The 20,334-nt window shown below is 41.1% G+C and overlaps 1 protein-coding gene across 10 annotated transcripts in view; it reads right to left on the reverse strand.

Annotated features, from left to right (window-relative positions):
* The window catches only part of MICAL2 (microtubule associated monooxygenase, calponin and LIM domain containing 2), a 153,305-nt gene that overhangs the window by 108,065 nt on the left and 24,906 nt on the right, over nucleotides 1-20,334 (reverse strand). For all 10 annotated transcript variants that reach the window (XR_013835826.1, XM_079965562.1, XM_079965561.1 and 7 more), the window contains exon 2: nucleotides 13,837-14,194. Coding sequence is in view for 9 of the 10 variants with exons in the window: in XM_079965562.1 (XP_079821688.1) it covers nucleotides 13,837-14,136 (300 nt within the window). In the remaining variant the exon portion in view is untranslated. The remainder of the gene's footprint in view (nucleotides 1-13,836; nucleotides 14,195-20,334) is intronic.

Genomic DNA, 20,334 nt, shown 5'->3' on the forward strand with positions numbered 1-20,334 from the left:
CTGAAGAGGCAACATGGAATCTGGTTTGTTACTCATTGGTAGTGATTGCTATGTATTCGGCTATTTAGTTTCTTTCTCTGATGTTTTTCCTGTGTACATTGTTCAACACTTTGATATTATTTGAGTAAGATTAGAAATAATCCAAAATAAAATAAGTAATTCATTTCAATTCAATGTATTTCTTAACACAGGTTAGTAAAAGTAAGGCAAAAACAGAGGATCTAATTTTTTATTTGAAGTCAGGGAAAACAAAAAGAAACAGAATTCACTTCCTGATTTCAGCTGAACTTAGTGCTCACAAGCCCTATTTCTACCCACTTATAATCTTCATTAGATAATCGCTCAGATAATCCCCCCATACTTACTCTATGAAACCCCCAAATTGTCAATTTCCTATGATACTTGGGTTGCCAAAGTGAAAAGTTGTTGACTCCCCCCCCCCCTGAAATAAGCAAACAAATTAGTTCCTATAGGGCTTTTTTGAATATATGATGTTCAAAACCCATTATATGATTCCCAAGGGACGCTGGGAGATGAGATGGCCTGCAAAAGTTGTCATCACCATGGCTCCCCCTCGCTCAAGTCCTCTGCATGTGCCAGAGAACTGAAGAGGTGTCCCCATCTTGCTGGGTTTTAAAAATATATAAATTGCTCAACCCTCAAGAGATTTAGAGGGTGCAGAGGATGAGAGGAGAGGAGAGCAGGCATTATTTCTCTGCATTGGCCCTCTTTATAGGAGAGAACTACAGATGTCAAGCACATCAGAGGCTGCACCTCAAGAGAACAAGAGCTGGGTCTGAATGGAAGCTGTTACCCATTTGCCATCCAGAGTGGTCTAGACATGATAGTTTCCTACTCCCCTGCAGGTATTTGAATATTCCAGTTTCATATACATAAATCCATAATTTGATATTCAGTACAAAGCTAAGCATCCTGAAAATCTCATACTTCATTTTGAAATACAGGTTTCTAATCCTCATAGACTGCAAAGGTAAGTTTGAAACTATGTTGATTAATATTTTTCTAATTAACATTTGCATTACTGAACCTCCTTTTTATTTCCCTCGGGGAAAATGCTGAATTTTGCTGTTAATTTAGAAACCACTACCCAGAATGAAGCATGCATGCACAATCAAGCCTATTGTAAGCTTTCACACAATTGTGTCCCTTCACCCACAGAAGGCTTTTTAGCTCTAGTGGAGTTTTCAGAGAATGGACGGGAAAGCGTTGCATTCTCACAAGTTGCCATCATTTGATACAACTTTTATTGCACGATGGTAGACTACAGAAACTTGGGCAAACACTTTCTGGAGAGACTTCCAGCGTAAGTACTCAGTACCATCACGATAAAAGGCAATTACTTCACAGGATAAATTGAGACTTCCATGGAATTAATCCAATTTGTTTCCAATGAACAGCAGCTGCTACAGCAACTAAAAAGGAGGCAGTTAAGCAATGCTTCAGTGAGAAGTCTCTAACCTCTGCCCTACAAGAGAGCTTTTTCATACTTTAACCCTATATGTAGAAATCGAAGAATTTTTGGCAAAAGTCTCTTCCAAAAGATTCATAAGACTTACTGTTCCTTCAGCTGATGCTTCTATTTTAGAACCTAAGCCAGTCAGTGGCAGACTGTGAATTATCATGAGTGAGTTAAAATCCAATATAATTACTTAATACACGGAGAGAGATAATTCAAGAATCTATTTTTACTTTTAAATATTACTAATACCAGCTGCGCATCAGTTTTTCTTTGAAACACAATTAAACAAAAACAAATCTAACCAGAGTCATCAACACATAACAGTGTTTGAATTCTAATTAGGGTATCAGACAACAAATCATTTACGTTCATAATTCTATTGAAAAGAAATCAATGAATCTGTTTCACGCATTTACAACTTGTTTGATACTTTATGAAACCTTTCCTGCCTGGACTGCCACCTTGCTGCTTGGAGATAAATGCAAGCAACTACATAGGCCACAATCACTAGCAGGCATACCTCTTTACGACTGTCATTTGCAGACACAGGTATGTCATGGGCACTGGGTGGAATTTAACATCACACTACTGCAAATGTTCTATCTGCACAAGTGTATCAGTTTGCCAGGCCCAACAACACCCCCCTTGCATGCTGTTCTGGGGGAGTTCTCCTGAACAACAACCCCCTCCCAGCCAATTTCAGGAGGTGCAAGTGAACGGGAGAAGGAGAAGAGGGTATCCCCACAAGGTCTTCTGAGGACAGGGTTCATTAGGTGAATCCCACCCACAGAATTTTAAACATTATCCCCTCACACAAGGAAACAAATGTTATAATCTGAGCCACCGGGGGGTGGGGTGGGGGACAGAATTCCAAAATACTACCTTTAATTTACTCTAACAACATGTCCAGGCTATAAAGGTGTTTACACAGTTTACAACCAGTAGAATTAGTACTGCAACTACTTTATATGCATTTCAAAATGGGAAGTATAGAAGAGTGGCATGGCTAATTCAGAGAACTAAATTAACGTGAAGGGAAAGCTTTGGCTGAGCAAGTAGCGGCATCTATGTGACAAGAACACTAGCACAGATAGGTTTCTGTTACAGTTGTTCAACAGAATCTGTGATCTGGACCTTGTGTGGATTCTCTCCACCACAAGAATGAGTTTTCAAAGCTCTACTGCAAGACCGTCCGAAATACTAGTTACAATAAGTTAAATGTTACAAAATAACAAAGCAACACATTGCAAACAAACAATGCGGTTCGGTCCTCTGTGCAGTTCAGTAAACTTTCCTCTCTCTGGTCCCTGAGAGAGACCCTAAGCTTCTTCAGAACCTTTGAGCAATTGCTGCTGCTGCAGCTGCTGCTACTACCTCTCCAACAAGCAGACACAGCTTCTTAACTTTCAGCTTCCTGTTGTGCAAGCTCTGCACTTCCTGTTTCCGAGTCATCAGGTAGCTTAATTCATTGTAATGGAAAAATCCCAGCCTTCTCTGACACATTGGCCAGAGTGAAACTTTTTTGCTTCTCTTTCTAGTATTCCAAATAGAATGAATTCAAGCACGCATTTTAGGTACATTTAAACTTACAACTTTAAGAGTTTCCTCCAACTGTGTTAACATACGAACAACAGAGGAACCATTCGGATCAGACCAAAGGCCTATCTAGCCCAGCATCCTGTTTTCCACAGTGTCCAACTATATCCCACACCTAGGATAGGAGCACTTTCCGCAGCCATACTGCCATCATGACTACCAGTCACTGACAGCCTGATTTTCCATATTAATAATCCAGAAGCATTAGCCTTCAATTGGGGTTCCAGGGGAAGGTTCTGCAGCAACCCTTCAGGGATGTAGGGTCTAATTGCTGTGAGGCTTGAGCATACCTTTTCCCTCCCAAAGGATAATTTTTGTAAGGCAAGGGGCATTTTGATATGTGGTTATTCAAAGAGTTGTAGTAGGTTACAATTAAACAACTGTAAAAAGAGAAAAAGTAGACCTGTACAAGGATCACAACATATGTAGTAGCACTGAAACTCTTATATCACCTAGGTGTGCAGAAACAAAGTCCTTTTTTTGTCACAAGACTACTTAAAGTGGCATAAGAAATGCTGAGGCAGGTCAGACAGGTTTAAATCAAAGACTGGCACTCCTACTTATTACAACATCCTTTGCCTTCAAGAAAATGACTGGACACAGAGAGGGAAAGCCTGTCAAAAGGGTTAAGGAGAAAGCCTCTCCTCCTGCAAATGAGGGGAGGGGTTGTGGGCGGGAGCCGAGGTCCGCCTCAAGCAGGGGGCATTAGCCCCCTGCCACCCACTCACCTGGCTGGCGCACCACGCCCACGGGCAAGCACCCAACCAGGTCCAGGTGCCTTGGAGGGGGCGTGGACTGCAGCTTAACTCGCTGTCCCGTCGTGAGTCACCCACCCTCCACTCCCTTAGAGCTCAGGGTTTCAGTTTTTCTCTTGGCCTTGCTATGGACCTTAGGTTGGTCGTCCTGGTTGTCCGGGGGGCCTGGTAGGAATTTTTCCATTTGGCATTAGGCTTTGTGGTTTTTTTCGCCTACCTTGTAGCAATCGTCACAACTTTCGTGGTATTGGTGGGTAGGTTAGGCATTGGAATAATCTGTTTGTGATGTGTGGAAGGGCTAGGTGTGGCCATCGCCTACGCCTTCAATTTTGGGTATTCCGTTAAAGGAATCTGGCGGTCGTGTATTCTGTCCGATGCCTGTGTGGCGGGAGGCCATGGCACGACCCTCGGTGACATCAGGGGAGATCTTATAGTTGGATTAGCATCAACAAGCTCCACCTACTGGTGAATAAACTCCACTTTTAGACTCACCCCTCTCCGAGTGGGTGGAGTCAACTGACTTGATCCAATGCCTAAGCCACTACCTTTTCACTTGCTGTAATCAATAAAGTTGTGGCCTTTTCTTGCCCATTAACCTTACTTCACGTGTCCGTGTGTTTTCATTCCACTACGCGGGGATCGGGTCCTCGAACTACAACAGAGCAGTAATAGCTTCACTAGTGAATCGCTTTTCAGCCTTTGAGCTAAGGTATAGTGCAGTGAATTCTCATACTTGACATGGATGCTACTGATCGGGAACATACTTTGAACATGAAAAAGAAGTAGACTTTTTACAGAAGTAACAGCTCTGCTGAAACCCTTCTCTAACTTTCTATTTCTATCCAAAACAACTCCACCTGATTCCTAAGCACATTTATTTTTGAAAAATCACTTTCTGCCACAAATATAATGTGGTCCATTCTTTTGAAGGGAAACACTTACCATACAAGAGGTTTCAGCATGTTGCCATAGGAAGAAACTCAGATCTAAATCATGGTTTATATATGATAATGAGTGAGCCTGAGTTCTACTCTATGCACTAGGTGAGAAAGTTTCTGCTTTTACATTGGTACAAACCACAGTTACTTATTTTCAGTGGACTCAAGGAACTATAGTTTGTTCTAACCACACTTTTTAAACCTTATTTTAACTATTGGTCCAGCAAGAAACTTCCCTCATCATTTACTCATTACAATCAAGACAAACTGCATTAATCCCACCTCCCCAGTCTCAAAGTTTTACCCCACATGATACATTGCTGTCCCATCTCCACTATTGACTTCTCATTCATCACCTGACCTTGCTATGTCTCCCTTCTAGAAAGAATGTGTTTTCTATGTGACACCTGGTAGATGGTGTTTTGATGTTCAAAAATCAACCCCACTTATTCTATTTTTAAAAAACCCTGGAAAAAAGTTAGCTGAACTGTCTGAAACCATAGCCAACTGCCTCACAGAATCAGAGTTGGTAGGATATAAATTATATACTTACAAAGCATCTGTGCTATGCATGATCTGCAGTGGTCTCATTATGCAATAATCAAATGCCAGAAAAAAACTGCTCTCACTGATGTAATTTAACCTAATTTAATGCTTTAAAACAATATGTACCAAGAGTCTAATACATCACTCCATTTTCAGAAAATTGAGTCTCCTATGTATCCTTTCATCACCGATACTTGTCAAAACAAGAACGAGCTCCTTAAAAAAAACACCCTAATGCATGAAAACTAAGCCACAAGCCAATCTAAACACAAAAAATGAATGTGGTGTGATTTTGTTCTTCTGCAAACATTTTTGTTCAAATGACTTCACAGCCTTTCTATCTAGCAACCGCCAAAATAGAAAATATATATACAGAACAAAAGGTGTGCTTAGATAATCTCAGTTATAAAAGCCAGTCATACCAACATCTCAGTTATAAACCACCAACTGTAAAGTCCAATCATACCAACATCTCTCAAACAAGTCTCTTTTTGACAGTGTGCTGCTAGATTTGAATCATGGCCTAAAAAGTTACCAAGACATTATCCTACCAAGCCCAGAAATGCTTCAATTTATATTTTCACTTGGTTGTAAGAAAGAATCTCAAACTTGAGTCAAATCATTGTTGAGACAGGTCATTCTTGAGTTGGCTAGGACAGTGGTTCATGGTATCAGTGTGTCATGGCACCCTGGGGTGCCTTGAATGATGGTCAGGGGTGCCATAGGCAATACTGGCCACTGTCCTTTCCCTTCCCTCCCTCCTCTGATGCCCTCTCATGTCTCAGCCTCCCAATGCCTTGCAAAGCTGTTTATTGCAGCAGCCCTGGCTATAATCATCACAGGCGAATGGTGCCTCTGTGAGGCACCTCTCTTGGGGGGAGGGGCAGCTTAGAGGTCAGGGACAGAAACAGCTGCTGCCTGGAGGACTCCTAAGCAGAGGGGAGATGAAAGGATGCTAAGGGAACACACCACAAGGGAAGGTGTTCGAAAACGGGTGAGAGGCTGCCAGCTCTGCAGACAACGGGTGACATAACTGGGCTCCTGAGCCCCACAGGGGTACTGCAGAAAGAATGTAGTTGGTCAAGGGAGCCGTTTTCAAACAGGTTGAAAACCTCTGAGTTCTAAGTTCTGAGTTTCCTACCACATCACATCCATCTAAAGTAGGCTCCTTTCCAGCCTACTTATTGGCCATTACATTCTGCTCCACTATTGAGCATCATGGCATCTCCTGCCTGAAATTAACCCTTGATGCTATACAATGCTTCCTGTTGCTTGAGCTCCTTCACTACACATCTTGCTTTACTCCTTACTAAGCACTTCATAGCTTGCTGTCAGCAATATATAGTGCGGATGGTTTCAACTTCACTCTTGAGATACCAACCCCCTTTTATTTTCTGCTGAGTGAAATAGGTTTCTTCCTAAAATAATTTTATCAAAAACTGTTTGTTGCTTTACTAAAACCTTTAATAAAGGCATAAAGAAAACATGGATTGAAGCCTTGTTAGTCACACCACACTTCAGCACCATACTACTCTAGCCAATATAGGGAGTAGGTTATGGCACCTAAAGTCCAAAAGTACAGTGGTACCTTGGGTTAAGAACTTAACTCGTTCCGGAGGTCCGTTCTTAACCTGAAACTGTTCTTAACCTGAGACACCACTTTAGCTAATGGGGCCTCCAGCTGCCACCGCGCCACCGCCACACGATTTCTATTCTCATCCTGAAGGAAAGTTCTTAACCTGAGGTACTATTTCTGGGTTAGCACAGTCTGTAACCTGAAGCATCTGTAACCTGAAGCATCTGTAACCTGAGGTACCACTGTATAAAAGTAATATTTAGTGGAGGCAGCCAAACAAAAAATTAAGGTATCCACTTGGTGGCAGGAGTGAAGTTAAGTAAGAATGGTTTGTTTATCTAGTTCGCTTGGCTCTCTTCCCTCTCAAAAGGCAGACTACAGGTGTGCTGTCATACCAGTATTTTAAAATGTGACAACACTTTTATATTACCTGGATAGAGGGGGGGAAAGGCATGCCTATATGAATTCCCAATTATACATTGATAACCAAAGATTCTTAAAAGTTGCAAATTAAAGCAAGGAAGCCATGAACAAGAAATAGAAGAATTCATCAGAAAATACGGCTTGCCAAAAATTCCAGAACAAAGTAAAAGGATCTTAAATGAGGAAATAACAGAACAAGAAATAGAGGGTGCCATCCAAAATATGAAATTGGGAAAATCACCAGGACCAGACGGCCTGATGGCTAAATACTACAAAATGCTGAAAGAATGGTTGATACAACCATTGAAGGAAGTTTGCAATGAAATTCTGAAGGGGAAAAAGGCACCTGAATCGTGGAAAGAGGCTTTCATCTCACTTATACCGAAGACAGAAACTGAGAAGAACCAGGTTAGAAACTACCGCCCTATATCTTTACTCAATGTGGATTACAAAATTTTTGCAGACATTTTGGCAAAAAGATTGAAAAGAGTGTTGATAGAGGAGATTCATAAGGACCAAACAGGCTTTCTCCCAGGGAGATATATGTCAGACAATGTGAGGAACATTATAGACATTTTGGAGTTGCTAGATGTTGACATTAATAGGAAAGCAGTTCTGATTTTTGTGGATGCGGAGAAAGCCTTTGACAATATCTGTTGGACTTTTATGAAAAAGAATCTCCAAGGGATGGGGGTAGGTCAAGGTTTTGAAAACGGTATAGGTGCAATATATTCCCAACAAAAGGCCAAGTTAATTGTAAACAATGTGGTAACAGAAGAAATACCCATAGAAAAAGGTACACGGCAGGGATGCCCAATATCCCCTTTGCTTTTTATATCAGTCCTGGAGGGTTTTGTTAAACATGATTAGAAAGGACCAGTTGGTTAAAGGAGTTCAGGTCGGAGTTAGACATTACAAGTTAAGAGCATTTGCAGATGATCTAGTATTGACCTTGCAACAGCCAGACACTAGTACTAAAAGAGTATTAGAACTAATTGAAATATTTGGTCGGGTAGCAGGTTTTAAACTGAACAAACAAAAAACGAAAGTGTTGGAAAAAAATTTAACAATGGAAGAAAGAGAGTTTTCAGAATGAAACAGGCTTGGAAATAACAAAAAGGGTAAAATACCTGGGGTTAAACTTAACATCCAAGAATGTGAACCTATTTAAGGATAATTATGAAAAAAGTTGGGCAGAGGTAAAGAAGGATCTGGAAATATGGTCAAGGTTGAAACTTTCCTTGTTAGGCCGAATTGCTACTATTAAGATGAATGTATTGCCTAGAATGCTGTTTTTATTCCAGACGTTGCAGATTTTGGACAAGATGGACTGTTTCAAGAAGTGGCAGAAAGACATATCAAAATTTGTCTGGCAGGGCAAAAAGCCCAGAATTAAATTTAAGATTTTAACTGATGCAAAGGATAGAGGGGGGTTTGCCCTGCCGGACTTAAGACTTTATTATGAATCGGCAGCTTTCTGCTGGTTGAAACACTGGCTACTTCTTGAGAACACTGACATTTTGGATCTGGAAGGGTACGACAACAGCTTTGGTTGGCATGCATACTTATGGTATGACAAGGTAAAGGTGTATAAAAGTTTTAAAAACCATATTGTAAGGAAAGCATTGTATAATGTTTGGATTAGATATAAAGATCTGCTGGAAAGTAAAACCCCTAGGTGGGTGTCACCAATGGAAGCTAGGGAAGTAAAAAAGCTTAATATGGACTCTAAATGGCCAAAATATCATGAGACTCTAGAATATGATGGTGAAAGGGTGAAACTTCAGAGTTATGAGAAACTAAAGCCTAAGGTTCGAGATTGGTTGCATTACCATCAGATAAATGAGACATTTAAACAGGACAGGAAAATAGGATTTCAGAAAGAGAAGTCAAAACTAGAAACAGAACTGTTGGAATCCAATACTAAGAACTTATAAAAAATGTATAACTTGCTGTTGAAATGGAATACACAGGATGAAACGGTGAAATCAGCAATGATTAAATGGGCACAAGATATTGGTCATGATATTATGTTTGCTGACTGGGAACAGTTATGGACCACCGGTATCAAATTTACTGCATGTAATGCTTTAAAAGAAAATATTATGAAAATGATCTATCGGTGGTACATGACCCCAGTCAAGCTTGCAAAAATTTACCATTTGCCTAATAATAAGTGTTGGAAATGTAATGAGACTGAAGGTACTTTCTACCACCTTTGGTGGACCTGCCCAAAGGTTAAAGCTTTCTGGGAAATGATCTATAATGAAATTAAGAAGGTCCTTAAGTGGACTTTTCCTAAGAAACCAGAGGCTTTCCTCTTGGGCATGGTTGGCCAAGTGGTGTTAAGGAAGGATAGGATTTTCTTTATGTATGCCACTACAGCAGCAAGAATTCTACTGGCAAAGTATTGGAAGACGCAAGAACTACCTACTCTGGAAGAATGGCAAACAAAGGTGATTGACTTTATGGGACTGGCCGAGATGACGGGCAGAATCCGTGACCAGGGGAAAGAGACAGTGGAAGAGGACTGGAAGAAATTTAAAATATATCTTAAAAATAATTGTAAAATTGAGGAATGTTAAGATGTCAGGGGGTAAGATGTAAAGAATTGCAGCAGTAATCAAAAAATCTAAAGGAATCTTTATGAAAGGGAATTAAGACAATGGACCTAAGGGTTGCTAAAGAACCATCAAACAAGGATGCAGGGATGGGGAGGTATGGGGAAGTCAAAAGAAAGAAGGGTATGAAATGATGAGTTTGAAGTTATATTGTTCTATATTGTTTTTATTATCTGTCTGAAAAACGAATAAAAATTATTAAAAAAAAAAAAAAAAGGAAGCCAAAAGGAACAAGAAAGAATATATTGCCTTTAGCAGCTGTGTTCTGGGACTAGTTCAACAGCATCAATTTTTCATATAAGCAACAAGCTAATGCCACTGTTATTCTCAGAACATCTTACTTTGCTTTATCATTCTGGATGATGTTCGGCCTGGACATACAGAGTTGACTTTTTCCGCTCCACTGCAAAGCATGTTCGTCAATGTTGTTGTTATTTTTAAAGTCACCCGCCTTCACATTTCCTGTGAAGTTAAGCCAGGGCTTTGCCCTAGTCATTTTCACAGAACTGAGGGGTCACCTCTATACAGTCACAGATCACAATGGCCTGAGACAGCACAGCAGAAGTTAAAACTAGCATACCAACTCCAGACATCTGGAATTACCTCAGTAGCACAGCATGCCTGTTACTTGTCTCACCCCACCACTATTGAAAGGGAGAAGGAATGAAATTGCCAGCACTAATCAGGACAACACTTATAACAAGTCCCCTCACTTCTTTCCACTCTTCATCTGAGAGGATCGACAACAGCCTGCCTAGACTTTGTCAGCAAAGATCAGCTCCAACCAGAATCACATAATCAAAAAAAGTCTTCTTTTATAGGCACACCTCAGCTAACCTTCTTGAAAAGTAATTAATGTTAAAGAAAAATTAACACAATGAAATAACTGAGGACAGCTTACTTTTCCCCTAGCACAGCAGTTCTAATTGTTCAGCATGACAAAACGGCCTGAGTAATAATCAGGTGGATGGAAGAAATGTTACGAGATCAGCATAGAATTAATTGTACTAGCAGACAGACATGAGTAAGCTCTGCTTGCCACCTAGTTTGGTTTGGAAAGTAATCTACATACTCTTCCTACATACTCTTCCTTACTCAGGATATGAGTAATTCAGTGAAGCATCATCTCATAAAAGCCATGATAAAATTGAAGTGCTCTGTGGGACCATCCAGATAGTACCTACCTTCCCTGTACCCTACACATAGTCTTCCTGAATCAAGAAATGTAATGGGCCTGAGTATGATATGAAGACACATGAGGCCATCAACTTGCTGAAGCTAAGCAGGCTCATGCAGGCTGCATGAAGAGGAAAGGAAGGGCAAGTCTCTTTAGGCAAATGGAAGTCTACTGCACAAATGTGATGGCCCAGGGGTAGGCAACCTAAGGCCCGGGGGCCGGATGCAGCCCAATTACCTTCTCAATCTTGTCTGCGAATGGTCCAGGAATCAATGCGTTTTTACATGAGTAGAATGTGTCCTTTTATTTAAAATGCATCTCTGGATTATTTGTGGGGCATAGGAATTGGTTCATTATTATTTTTCAAAATATAGTTCGGCCCACCACATGGTATGAGGGATGGTGGACCGGCCCATGGCTGGAAAAGGTTACTGGCCCCTGTAGATGACCCATAGTCAAGTTAGTAAACTATGAAACCTTCAGAAAGCTATCAACTAAACCATCCACAAACTGTAAGGCTGTAGCTAAGTGAGAAGAGCATTTGCGTTCAATGCAGAAAACCCAGCTTCAATTCTACGTAGGGCTGAGAATGTCGCCAGTGTGAAACCCTGGAAAACCACTGCAAGTCAGCGTAGACAATACTGAGCAGTTAGCTCAGCTGGTTGGAGTGTGGTGCTGATAATGACAATGTCACAGGTCTGATCACCATATGGACCACCTGCATATTTCTGCATTGCAGGGGGTTGGACTAGATGACCCTTGGGGTCCCTTCCAACTCTACAATTCTATGATTCTATGAGCTAGAAGGACCAAGGGGGTTTGACTCAGTTTAAGGCAGCTTTCTATGTTCCTGAGAACTCCTCCTGGTTTTGGCATTGCTTGGACAGACAGCTAAAAACTTTACATTTTGTCTGACAAGTTATCAGTTTTCAAGAGACTTTTCAGATGTGAGGCTTAAAGCTATCATTGCTTGTAATGCCAGGAAAAAAGCCTCAGTAGTTAATACAAGTGAGCACTCTGTTTCCATTTCTACTTTTTCCTCCGTATTGACACAAACATGCACCTTTGAGCTTCTCTTTATGTTTTCTCTCTAGCACAAAGCCTGAAGCGTAATTTTTATAGCATAATTTTAATGCCATAATGTTAATACTTGGAAGATGCTTAACATACATTGGTTAGCATCATAATAAAGTATCAAGAGATAGGTTAGACTGAGACTTGACTTTGCACAAGACCACACCAATCTTCATGGCACTGCAAGGATTTGAACTGGGCTGTTCCACACTGGACCAGTCACTGGCCTGGGTTCAGTTCCTTGACTCTTGAATCCACAGTGAGACTCATTCCCTGTTCAATATGCAAATATATTCCACCCCATTTCTGAAAGCCTTCCCTGCAATTACTCCTATGCTGGCAAGTCATTTTACCATGATGGATCTATTAAGGTGCTAGTTCACAGGCTGGTACGATTAACCTCCCAAAAACAGCATGACGTCAAAGTAATCACTGGGGAGTTGTTCTTGTCTGGATGCGCTTCCTATCATTCATGTGCCATAGATATATTTTCACAGCAGACTATGAATCATAAGCAAGGAATGCTTGCTAGATAGCCACAGTAAGCCTGCAATCCATAGCCAGTGTTTTCATTTGCATTCCCCAGATTAAGCATTTTCATATATTCAGGCTGCTTACACCGATAAGCAGTAAAAACAAATCTGGGTCATTTATGGGCTGGTTTAAGTGACATATACAGCTAATATATTAGCCCACATTGTGCTTGTTTCATTTATTCATATTCTGTCCAGTGTTCTCATTCTCCACCTCTGCCCCCTAGTATCATGAAGAGCCATTCCTCAGGGGAAAATGGGACAATCCCATATTCACTGCTCAGAACTCAAGGACATATATTATACAAATACAATAATAAACAAAGTCCTGCAAATTACAGAAGGATGCTGAATGAAATATCAAAGCTTAGCAGACTGAAAGGCCTACCCAATTCCCCAGAGGCTCAGCCTTTTGACAAGATGCTTCCTTTAGGCTGTGATATAAACTCACTGACAACTTCCTGTTAGGCCAACTAGCAGAAACTACAGGGATGCTGTGGGTTATCAGCCAGATGAGTTTCCCACACTCCTTCCTCTCCTGGCTTTGATTTGAATGAAGTAACACATGCAGATAAGCCTCTTCGAAAGAGGAATAGATGAGGCAACCATAGACAGGCACATTAGATTTTAATTCATCACAAACTTAAGTGTTAAATCGTCACATTCTTGTGGTTGCATTTTGCTTCACCACTGTAAATATTAAAGTAATTAGAAACACACACACACACACACACACACACACACATATATATATATATATATATATCTGATGATGAAAGACAAATGCACACAACCTGTAGATTATGGCAGACTATGGATATGAATAGGCAGTGGAGTGAACCAAGGGGACTTCTGATAGACTACCTGCAAGGAGAGAGAAGCCAATCAACGTTCCAAAAACATACGAAGATGAGGGAAGTGATCCATAAATAGACCATAAAAAGCATGAACTATATGCTAGTCATCACAGGAGGGTGAGCAATTAAAGCAGTTAACAGATGCAGTGACAGTTGCACATTTCCAAATTGTGGCTACCAGGCACAATTTGCAACTTGAACAGCACAGCATTGACATGCAGAAGAAGCAAGGGTCCAACTTTCAAAACAGAGCATCTTACCTTGGTGTTCACACAAGATTTCCCACGCTTATATTCCTTATGGCTTGCTCTCTTATCTAGCTTGTTCCACAAGGCTTTGGCCTTCCAACTGGTCACCTTTGATTTAAGTTTTGTATAAAAGTTCCTGTTGTCCAAAGGATCTAGTTCAAGTTGACGAGTGAGGATATTAAAGGCCTGGATTGTTCCTTTGCATGTTGAGGCTTGGACAAAGTTTTCAAATATTTGGCCAGCTTGGCTATATTTCTCATCGTCCTTTTCCCCCATGTTCCAAGTAGTAAAAGAAGAATATCCTAATGGCATGCTCTTAGGCTGGGGTTCAGCTGAAATATGCTATCAGGTTTTCGCAAGCATGTAACACCTAGGAAGAGACAGATATAGGTCAAGTTAGTGCCACCTTAGGACAAGATTCAAATCCTTACAAACTACAGGTTAAGAAGCCTGCAGGATACAAAGCACATTGTGGGAATAATCTATGGACCTTGAGGGACAAACACTTCTGAATAAATGAACACAGTAGTTTTCAGCAAATTGTGTATCCTATGTAAAGCAGAATTCCCAAATAAGATGCCTCTGCTCTCTTTTATTTATAACTAGCTACTTTTGCAAATGGGTTGAGCTCCTGTTGCTCGGTCCCTGCTCCTGTCAACCTAGCAGTTCGAAAGCACATCAAAGTGCAAGTAGAGAAATAGGTACCGCTCCAGCGGGAAGGTAAATGGTGTTTCCGTGTGCTGCTCTGGTTCACCAGAAGTGGCTTAGTCATGCTGGCCACATGACCCGGAAGCTGTACGCCGGCTCCCTCAGCCAGTAAAGCAAGATGAGCGCCACAACCCCAGAGTCATCTGCGACTGGACCTAATGGTCAGGGGTCCCTTTACCTTTACTTTTGCAAAACTGCAATGGAAAGGATGGCAGGTTTACCTTCTTCAGTGACAACCTACTGCTTCTTTCCCACTTTCCTAGAGCGCGATTTTCAAAATGTCCTTAGCTTTTGTTACTATCAGATCACCCAGTATTTTTCTTACTTTAAGGGTTGTAAGCATACTGACCCTTCAAACTGTGAAAATTGAGATTCTCAGGATTTCATCAAGCAGTATCCGAGCAATATGTTTAATTTAACAACAATTAACTGATGCTCAGCATACACATGCTGATCAGTTGTATAGTTTCTTGTAAGACAGCAGGAAGAGCAACAAGCGAAGGTGCTGCTTGACTTTCCCCTTCCTACCATTTGTGTCTTCAAAATTATCCCCAAAATTATTTCACACAAAACCAAAATATTCTGAGTTCCCAAACAAGCTATGCTGTTGCCAAAATACACATCCTCGGGAAACATCACATTAAAAGCGGGGAACAATCTTTATAGGCTCTCTTCACAAGGTTGCAATCGCAATGGTTTCCTCACCTTCTCGTTCTGTACTGAATCGGCTGTACTGTTTTAGAAGTACATGTAAGGTTACATCTTAATAGGGCAAAGTACAGTCTAGTCACTTGTGTTTCACTAACCATTTGTAACATCCAACCTGTTAGAGGATTTGGGTTACTATAGGATTATTCGTCCAACACCCACCCACACCCTGATGTATTATGCACAATGCATTCTTCAGGCATCCTTTTTTGCACAATTTATTGGGATAGACAACAGTGTTTATGAAGGATGCTCACTCTGCACTATGACAGAATAAATTCCTGTTCCCTTTCCACTAGGCTGTTTATTCTAGTATGTGATTCTCCTTTGCATTGATACCCTACATCTGTAAAGCTGTCTGAGCCTAAGGCATGAATAAAACTCCTGCCCAGAACAGAAGATCACAAAAGTGAAGCTCCTCAGTATTTTTAAGTATTTTTAGGGAATTGTTTCTTTCAAGCTTAGACGATTAACACAACTTTTTTAAAGGTCTGATGTGACATGTATATTTCTGCAGAATATTTATTACTCAATTTATTTATTACTTTTTAATGAAAATATATCTTTTGTGGCTGAGCATACCAATGAGATAATCCTCATGGCACACATTGCAACTGCTTCAATTATACCCATAATTTCATCTTTTAGCAACATTGTCCAACAGTACCGTAATGTTTTTTAGCAATGCTGCCCAGGAGGAACACAGAGGACTTCTATTTTGGAATGCAGAATTTCATCTGTCACGGGGCAAATTATTCTGCCTGATCAATCCTTGGCGCTTCTAAAGATCCAATCTTCTCAGAAGCAAAAGTTGATTCATTAGGAGTTGGTCACATTACCTCACTGCAACTCATTTAGCAGTTGCTGGTAATTGGAAAATGTGGATTTTCTATCAAAGATTGGCTTGGAAATTTTTTAGAGCATGGCCTTATTGAAAAGACTTGCTTATCAAAGCCATGTTGTGAGAGTGATAATCAGAAGAGATAAATTTCAGCTTATCTGGGGGCTTTCATATCCTATCTGAAAAAGGATGGGATACTGTTGAAACCTCTAGCAACTCAAGTCATGAAGTGGAAGGGGTTCATAAGGTGCTATTTGGTAATTCTATACTTGACATTCTCATGAATGGTACTTTATTCTGCTTGGTCAGATTTTTTTATGTTGTACATTCATAAATATAAAACTTCAATTAAAATCAACTTTTAAAAAAGAATTAAGAAGAAGTGGATAAAAGGCATTGCCAAATAATTGCAGTGAAACAGAGCAGTCAAAGTATAAAATCTCTCTCCCTACACTGGTAATATTGCTAGACATTTCTTACCTCACTACAGTCAACGTGATGCCTTCCAAATGTTGTTGGACTCCCCCAACTCCCATCAGCAACAGCAAGCACGGTCACTGGCCAAGAATGATGGAAGATAAAGTCCAGCAACATCTGGAGGGCATCAAATTGGTGCCTGCAGCTTACTTGTGCAAGATTGTTCTTCATTCATTACAGAACATGAGCTCCACCGAACAACCTCCCCTCTTCCTAGAGTCTGCGCAGCCCCCTATTATTTTATCTGTACTAACCAGAGAATTCTAATCCATCACTCTCCCAGCTCATAATATTAACTATACTTTATTCAGCAATGCAAAAGAAAATGCACAAGATTGCTGCCCCATTACTATAATGGATTCTAATTTCAAAATCACAAAAATGCTTGATATAGTGCTTGGATTTGAAGTTGAGAGAAGGAGAGGCAAATGGTCTTATATGATTGCAATACTTTACAAAAATGAAGGGGATACGCACACACGACACATTCGCTACCAAAACATAAACTGGATGTTGTACTACGTGATGGAAAGCTTTCAGTCTCCATCAAGCCATTCAGTGTGACAAGAACATCAGTGTGCATCCAACAATCATTGTTTTGGTCTCAATTTTGTCCTATTTCAGAACAGTGCTTCTGCACGGACAAATTATGAGTGGCCATAAGAAGAATAAGAGTTTGGATTTGATCTCCCGCTTTATCACTACCCGAAGGAGTCTCTGAGCAGCTAACATTCTCCTTTCCCTTCCTCCCCCACAACAAACACTCTGTGAGGTGAATGAGGCTGAGAGACTTCAGAGAAGTGTGACTAGCCCAAGGTCACCCAGCAGCTGCAGGTGGAGGAGCGGGGAAGTGGACCCAGTTCACCAGATTAAGAGTCCACTGCTCTTAACCACTACACCACACTACACCACAAGTATCTCTTCCCACCCAGCTCTGCTCTGTGGGGTACACACAACTGCATCCATCATGTCACACCGTTACAATTCCTCCTGAGCTCCTGAGCAGCCCATTTCCCTAGCACTCATTAACTACCCAAATGAAGAAAAGCTGGAGAGGCTTATGGAAGGTGCAAACAGGTTTATCCTCACAATAGCCTGCTGCATTGACCACTCGTATGTATACACTATGGAAAAAGAGGGAAACAGGAACAGGGAAATTTATTATGCCTGCTAGAGAGCCTTCTGTGCATAGGTACTTCCAAAAGCATTGGATTGAAACTTCTTTTTTTCTAAGGCTTTGAGTTAGTATTATCAGGAGCAACGACAGAACCTCTGTAGAAACTGTTGCTTTGGCCTTTCTCCATCACCGCTTTCTTTCAAAATGATGAGCTGCTATTCTTCTTCTTAACACAGTGTTTATAATACAGTAAGCAAAGCTTTGCAAGCAAGTCAGCAACCCTTCTGAAAAGATCATTTCTCTTGCTCAGCACTTTGCACAGCCGTGCGCTGCAAGCTAGTGCTTATATTCTGCAATACTATGGGAATTTGCCTTGCATTTCTTACAGCACATATGTTTCAGGCCATCTATTTCCTTCTATTTTTGAGGCTAACTCTTCGGGTGCAGGGACCTGTCTATGTTATGGTTGAACAAAACCTAGTAGGCAAACCCTTGGAATACTTGGGAAGGAAACACTGAGGAGGGACAATAGCTCAGTGCCTGATTTGCATGCAAAAAGATTCATGTTCAATCCATGGCATTCCCAGGTAACAGGATCAGGTAGTGGAGGGCGAGAGAACCTGGAGAGTTGCTTCCTGAGAGCATACTGGGCTAGATGGACCAATGGTCTGACCAGGCATAGTAAGGCAGTTTCCCAGTGGATCTTAAGCATTTTGCCATTTCCCCTGCACTGCTCTAGTTGTGCCGGAACTCATTAGTCCATACAGAGCACCTTGAGCAGTGATGGCCAACTTGGTACTCTCCAGGTGCTGTTGGATTCCAACTCCCATCAGCCCCAACCAGCATAGCCAATGGCTAGGGATGCTGGGAGTTGTAGGCCGATGCTATACAGTCTGCCAATGTCTAAAGCTAGAAAGTCACATGGGTTCAGCTGTTTCAAGGAAAGACACCTCCCAGGTTTAGCTGGCACCACTTCAGATCCTCTAAGGAAAAACGTCTCATTCTATCAAGCCTCAGGATGGTGGCCACCAGATGCATGAGGCCCTGTGCCATAGTTTCTAAATGTTTTTGTCTTCCTAAATTCCGCCACTAGTTCTCAGCATGAAAAGTTCCATCCCCACTGCACCACCAATGCTGTCTGACTGAAAGAGAACCAAACAAGCAGAAGTCTCATGGGCTTTTGCTCTCCCGTAAGGGAAGCTCACCATGCACTTTTGAAGATGGTGACAGCAGGTCTTGGAACACAAATCACCATGTATTAATGATTAATGATTTTAATTCTCAGCAATATTAAAATGGTTTATTTTAAAATAATTTAAAATTATGAGGTCACAAAGGATGACTCAACCCACAGCCTAAAACTGAAATCCAAAATAGCATGAAGGACACCACCAGTAGGAGGAACTGCTGCCTGGAAAGTGACTGCCAAAGGAAAAGCAACCCTTTGGAGTGATCCTTTAGTGGAACCAAGTCAGAACCCCAGAGACTCTGCTCTGCTGCAAACAGCAAAAGGAACAACACCCAGGAGAAATTCTGATCCCCAACATTGTTTTTATATTATATATGCAACTTTAGTGTTCTGATGCTTCATTTTGCTACTTGTGTTTTGTTCTCCATTATAAGCAACTTTGCATATTATTTTAACAGAAAAGCAGGACATAAATATTAAATTTAATCTCTTCATATATAAGGGCTGTATGTACAAACCCTACTAGTGCACCCTGCCTATTCAGCCAAGTCAGAGAATACAGGAAGGGCTACAAATATCACAGCTATCCCAAGTTTCAAATATTTATGGAATGTTGAAAGTCAGGCTTGGGATCTCGTAGTATCCATTGGCGGCTGAAAGTTAGCTGTTACCTAGCTGCATAAGCCTTAAAGAAACAGCTACCAACTGAATATAGTATTTACATTATTTTACCTTTACAGTGAATAAGAAATAACCATTCATTATACTGTTTGCTAAGCAGCATAGTCTCAATGCCTGGTGGCAGTGGTTAGGAGGTTTTGAAATGCAAGAGTGGTTGGCAGTGGGAGCAAAACAGGAATCCCGCCAGACACCTGGAAAATCAGCAGTGGTAAATCAAATATGGTTCTCCACATACAGAGAGAGGTAAATTGACCACAACCCTTTGTCTGGGATAGAATCCACCAACCTTACCTTGAGTATCCCCTAGGGTATTGAGCCCTATTCTGTGTGCTGAAAGAGAGGATGATGTGTACCTCAGAAAATTAAACCACTATATTGCCCAGACTGCAGTTACGAACCAGTGAAATACTAGGAGAGACAATGGGGGTTGATGGATAGCTCAGGTCCTGCTTGCCAGGTTTCCTTCAGAAATCTGGTTGACCACTGTGAGAACAGGATGCTGGACTAGATGGGCCAGCATGCTCCTATGATCTATGGCCAATGACTAAGAGAGCAGCACAGCTCATGTTGCAACTAACGGGCTGAATCCCCACCTTGCCCAGCAATCCTGCCTCAACCCTGAGTCTTCATTATGCTAACCTGTGCAGTATTTCTAAGGAAGATGCTTGTCTATTGATCTAGGAAAGCAGATGCACTTTTTTCTAATGAGAGTACAGTGGATTGAGCCTCCAACTTTAATGGGGGAGGGACTGTATCCCAGGACTAGATGTCTGGAAAATACTGCCCTAA

The sequence above is a fragment of the Podarcis cretensis genome (genome assembly GCF_951804945.1).
Source record: "Podarcis cretensis genome assembly, chromosome: 1".
In the NCBI taxonomy this organism is placed as follows: Eukaryota; Metazoa; Chordata; class Lepidosauria; order Squamata; family Lacertidae; genus Podarcis; species Podarcis cretensis.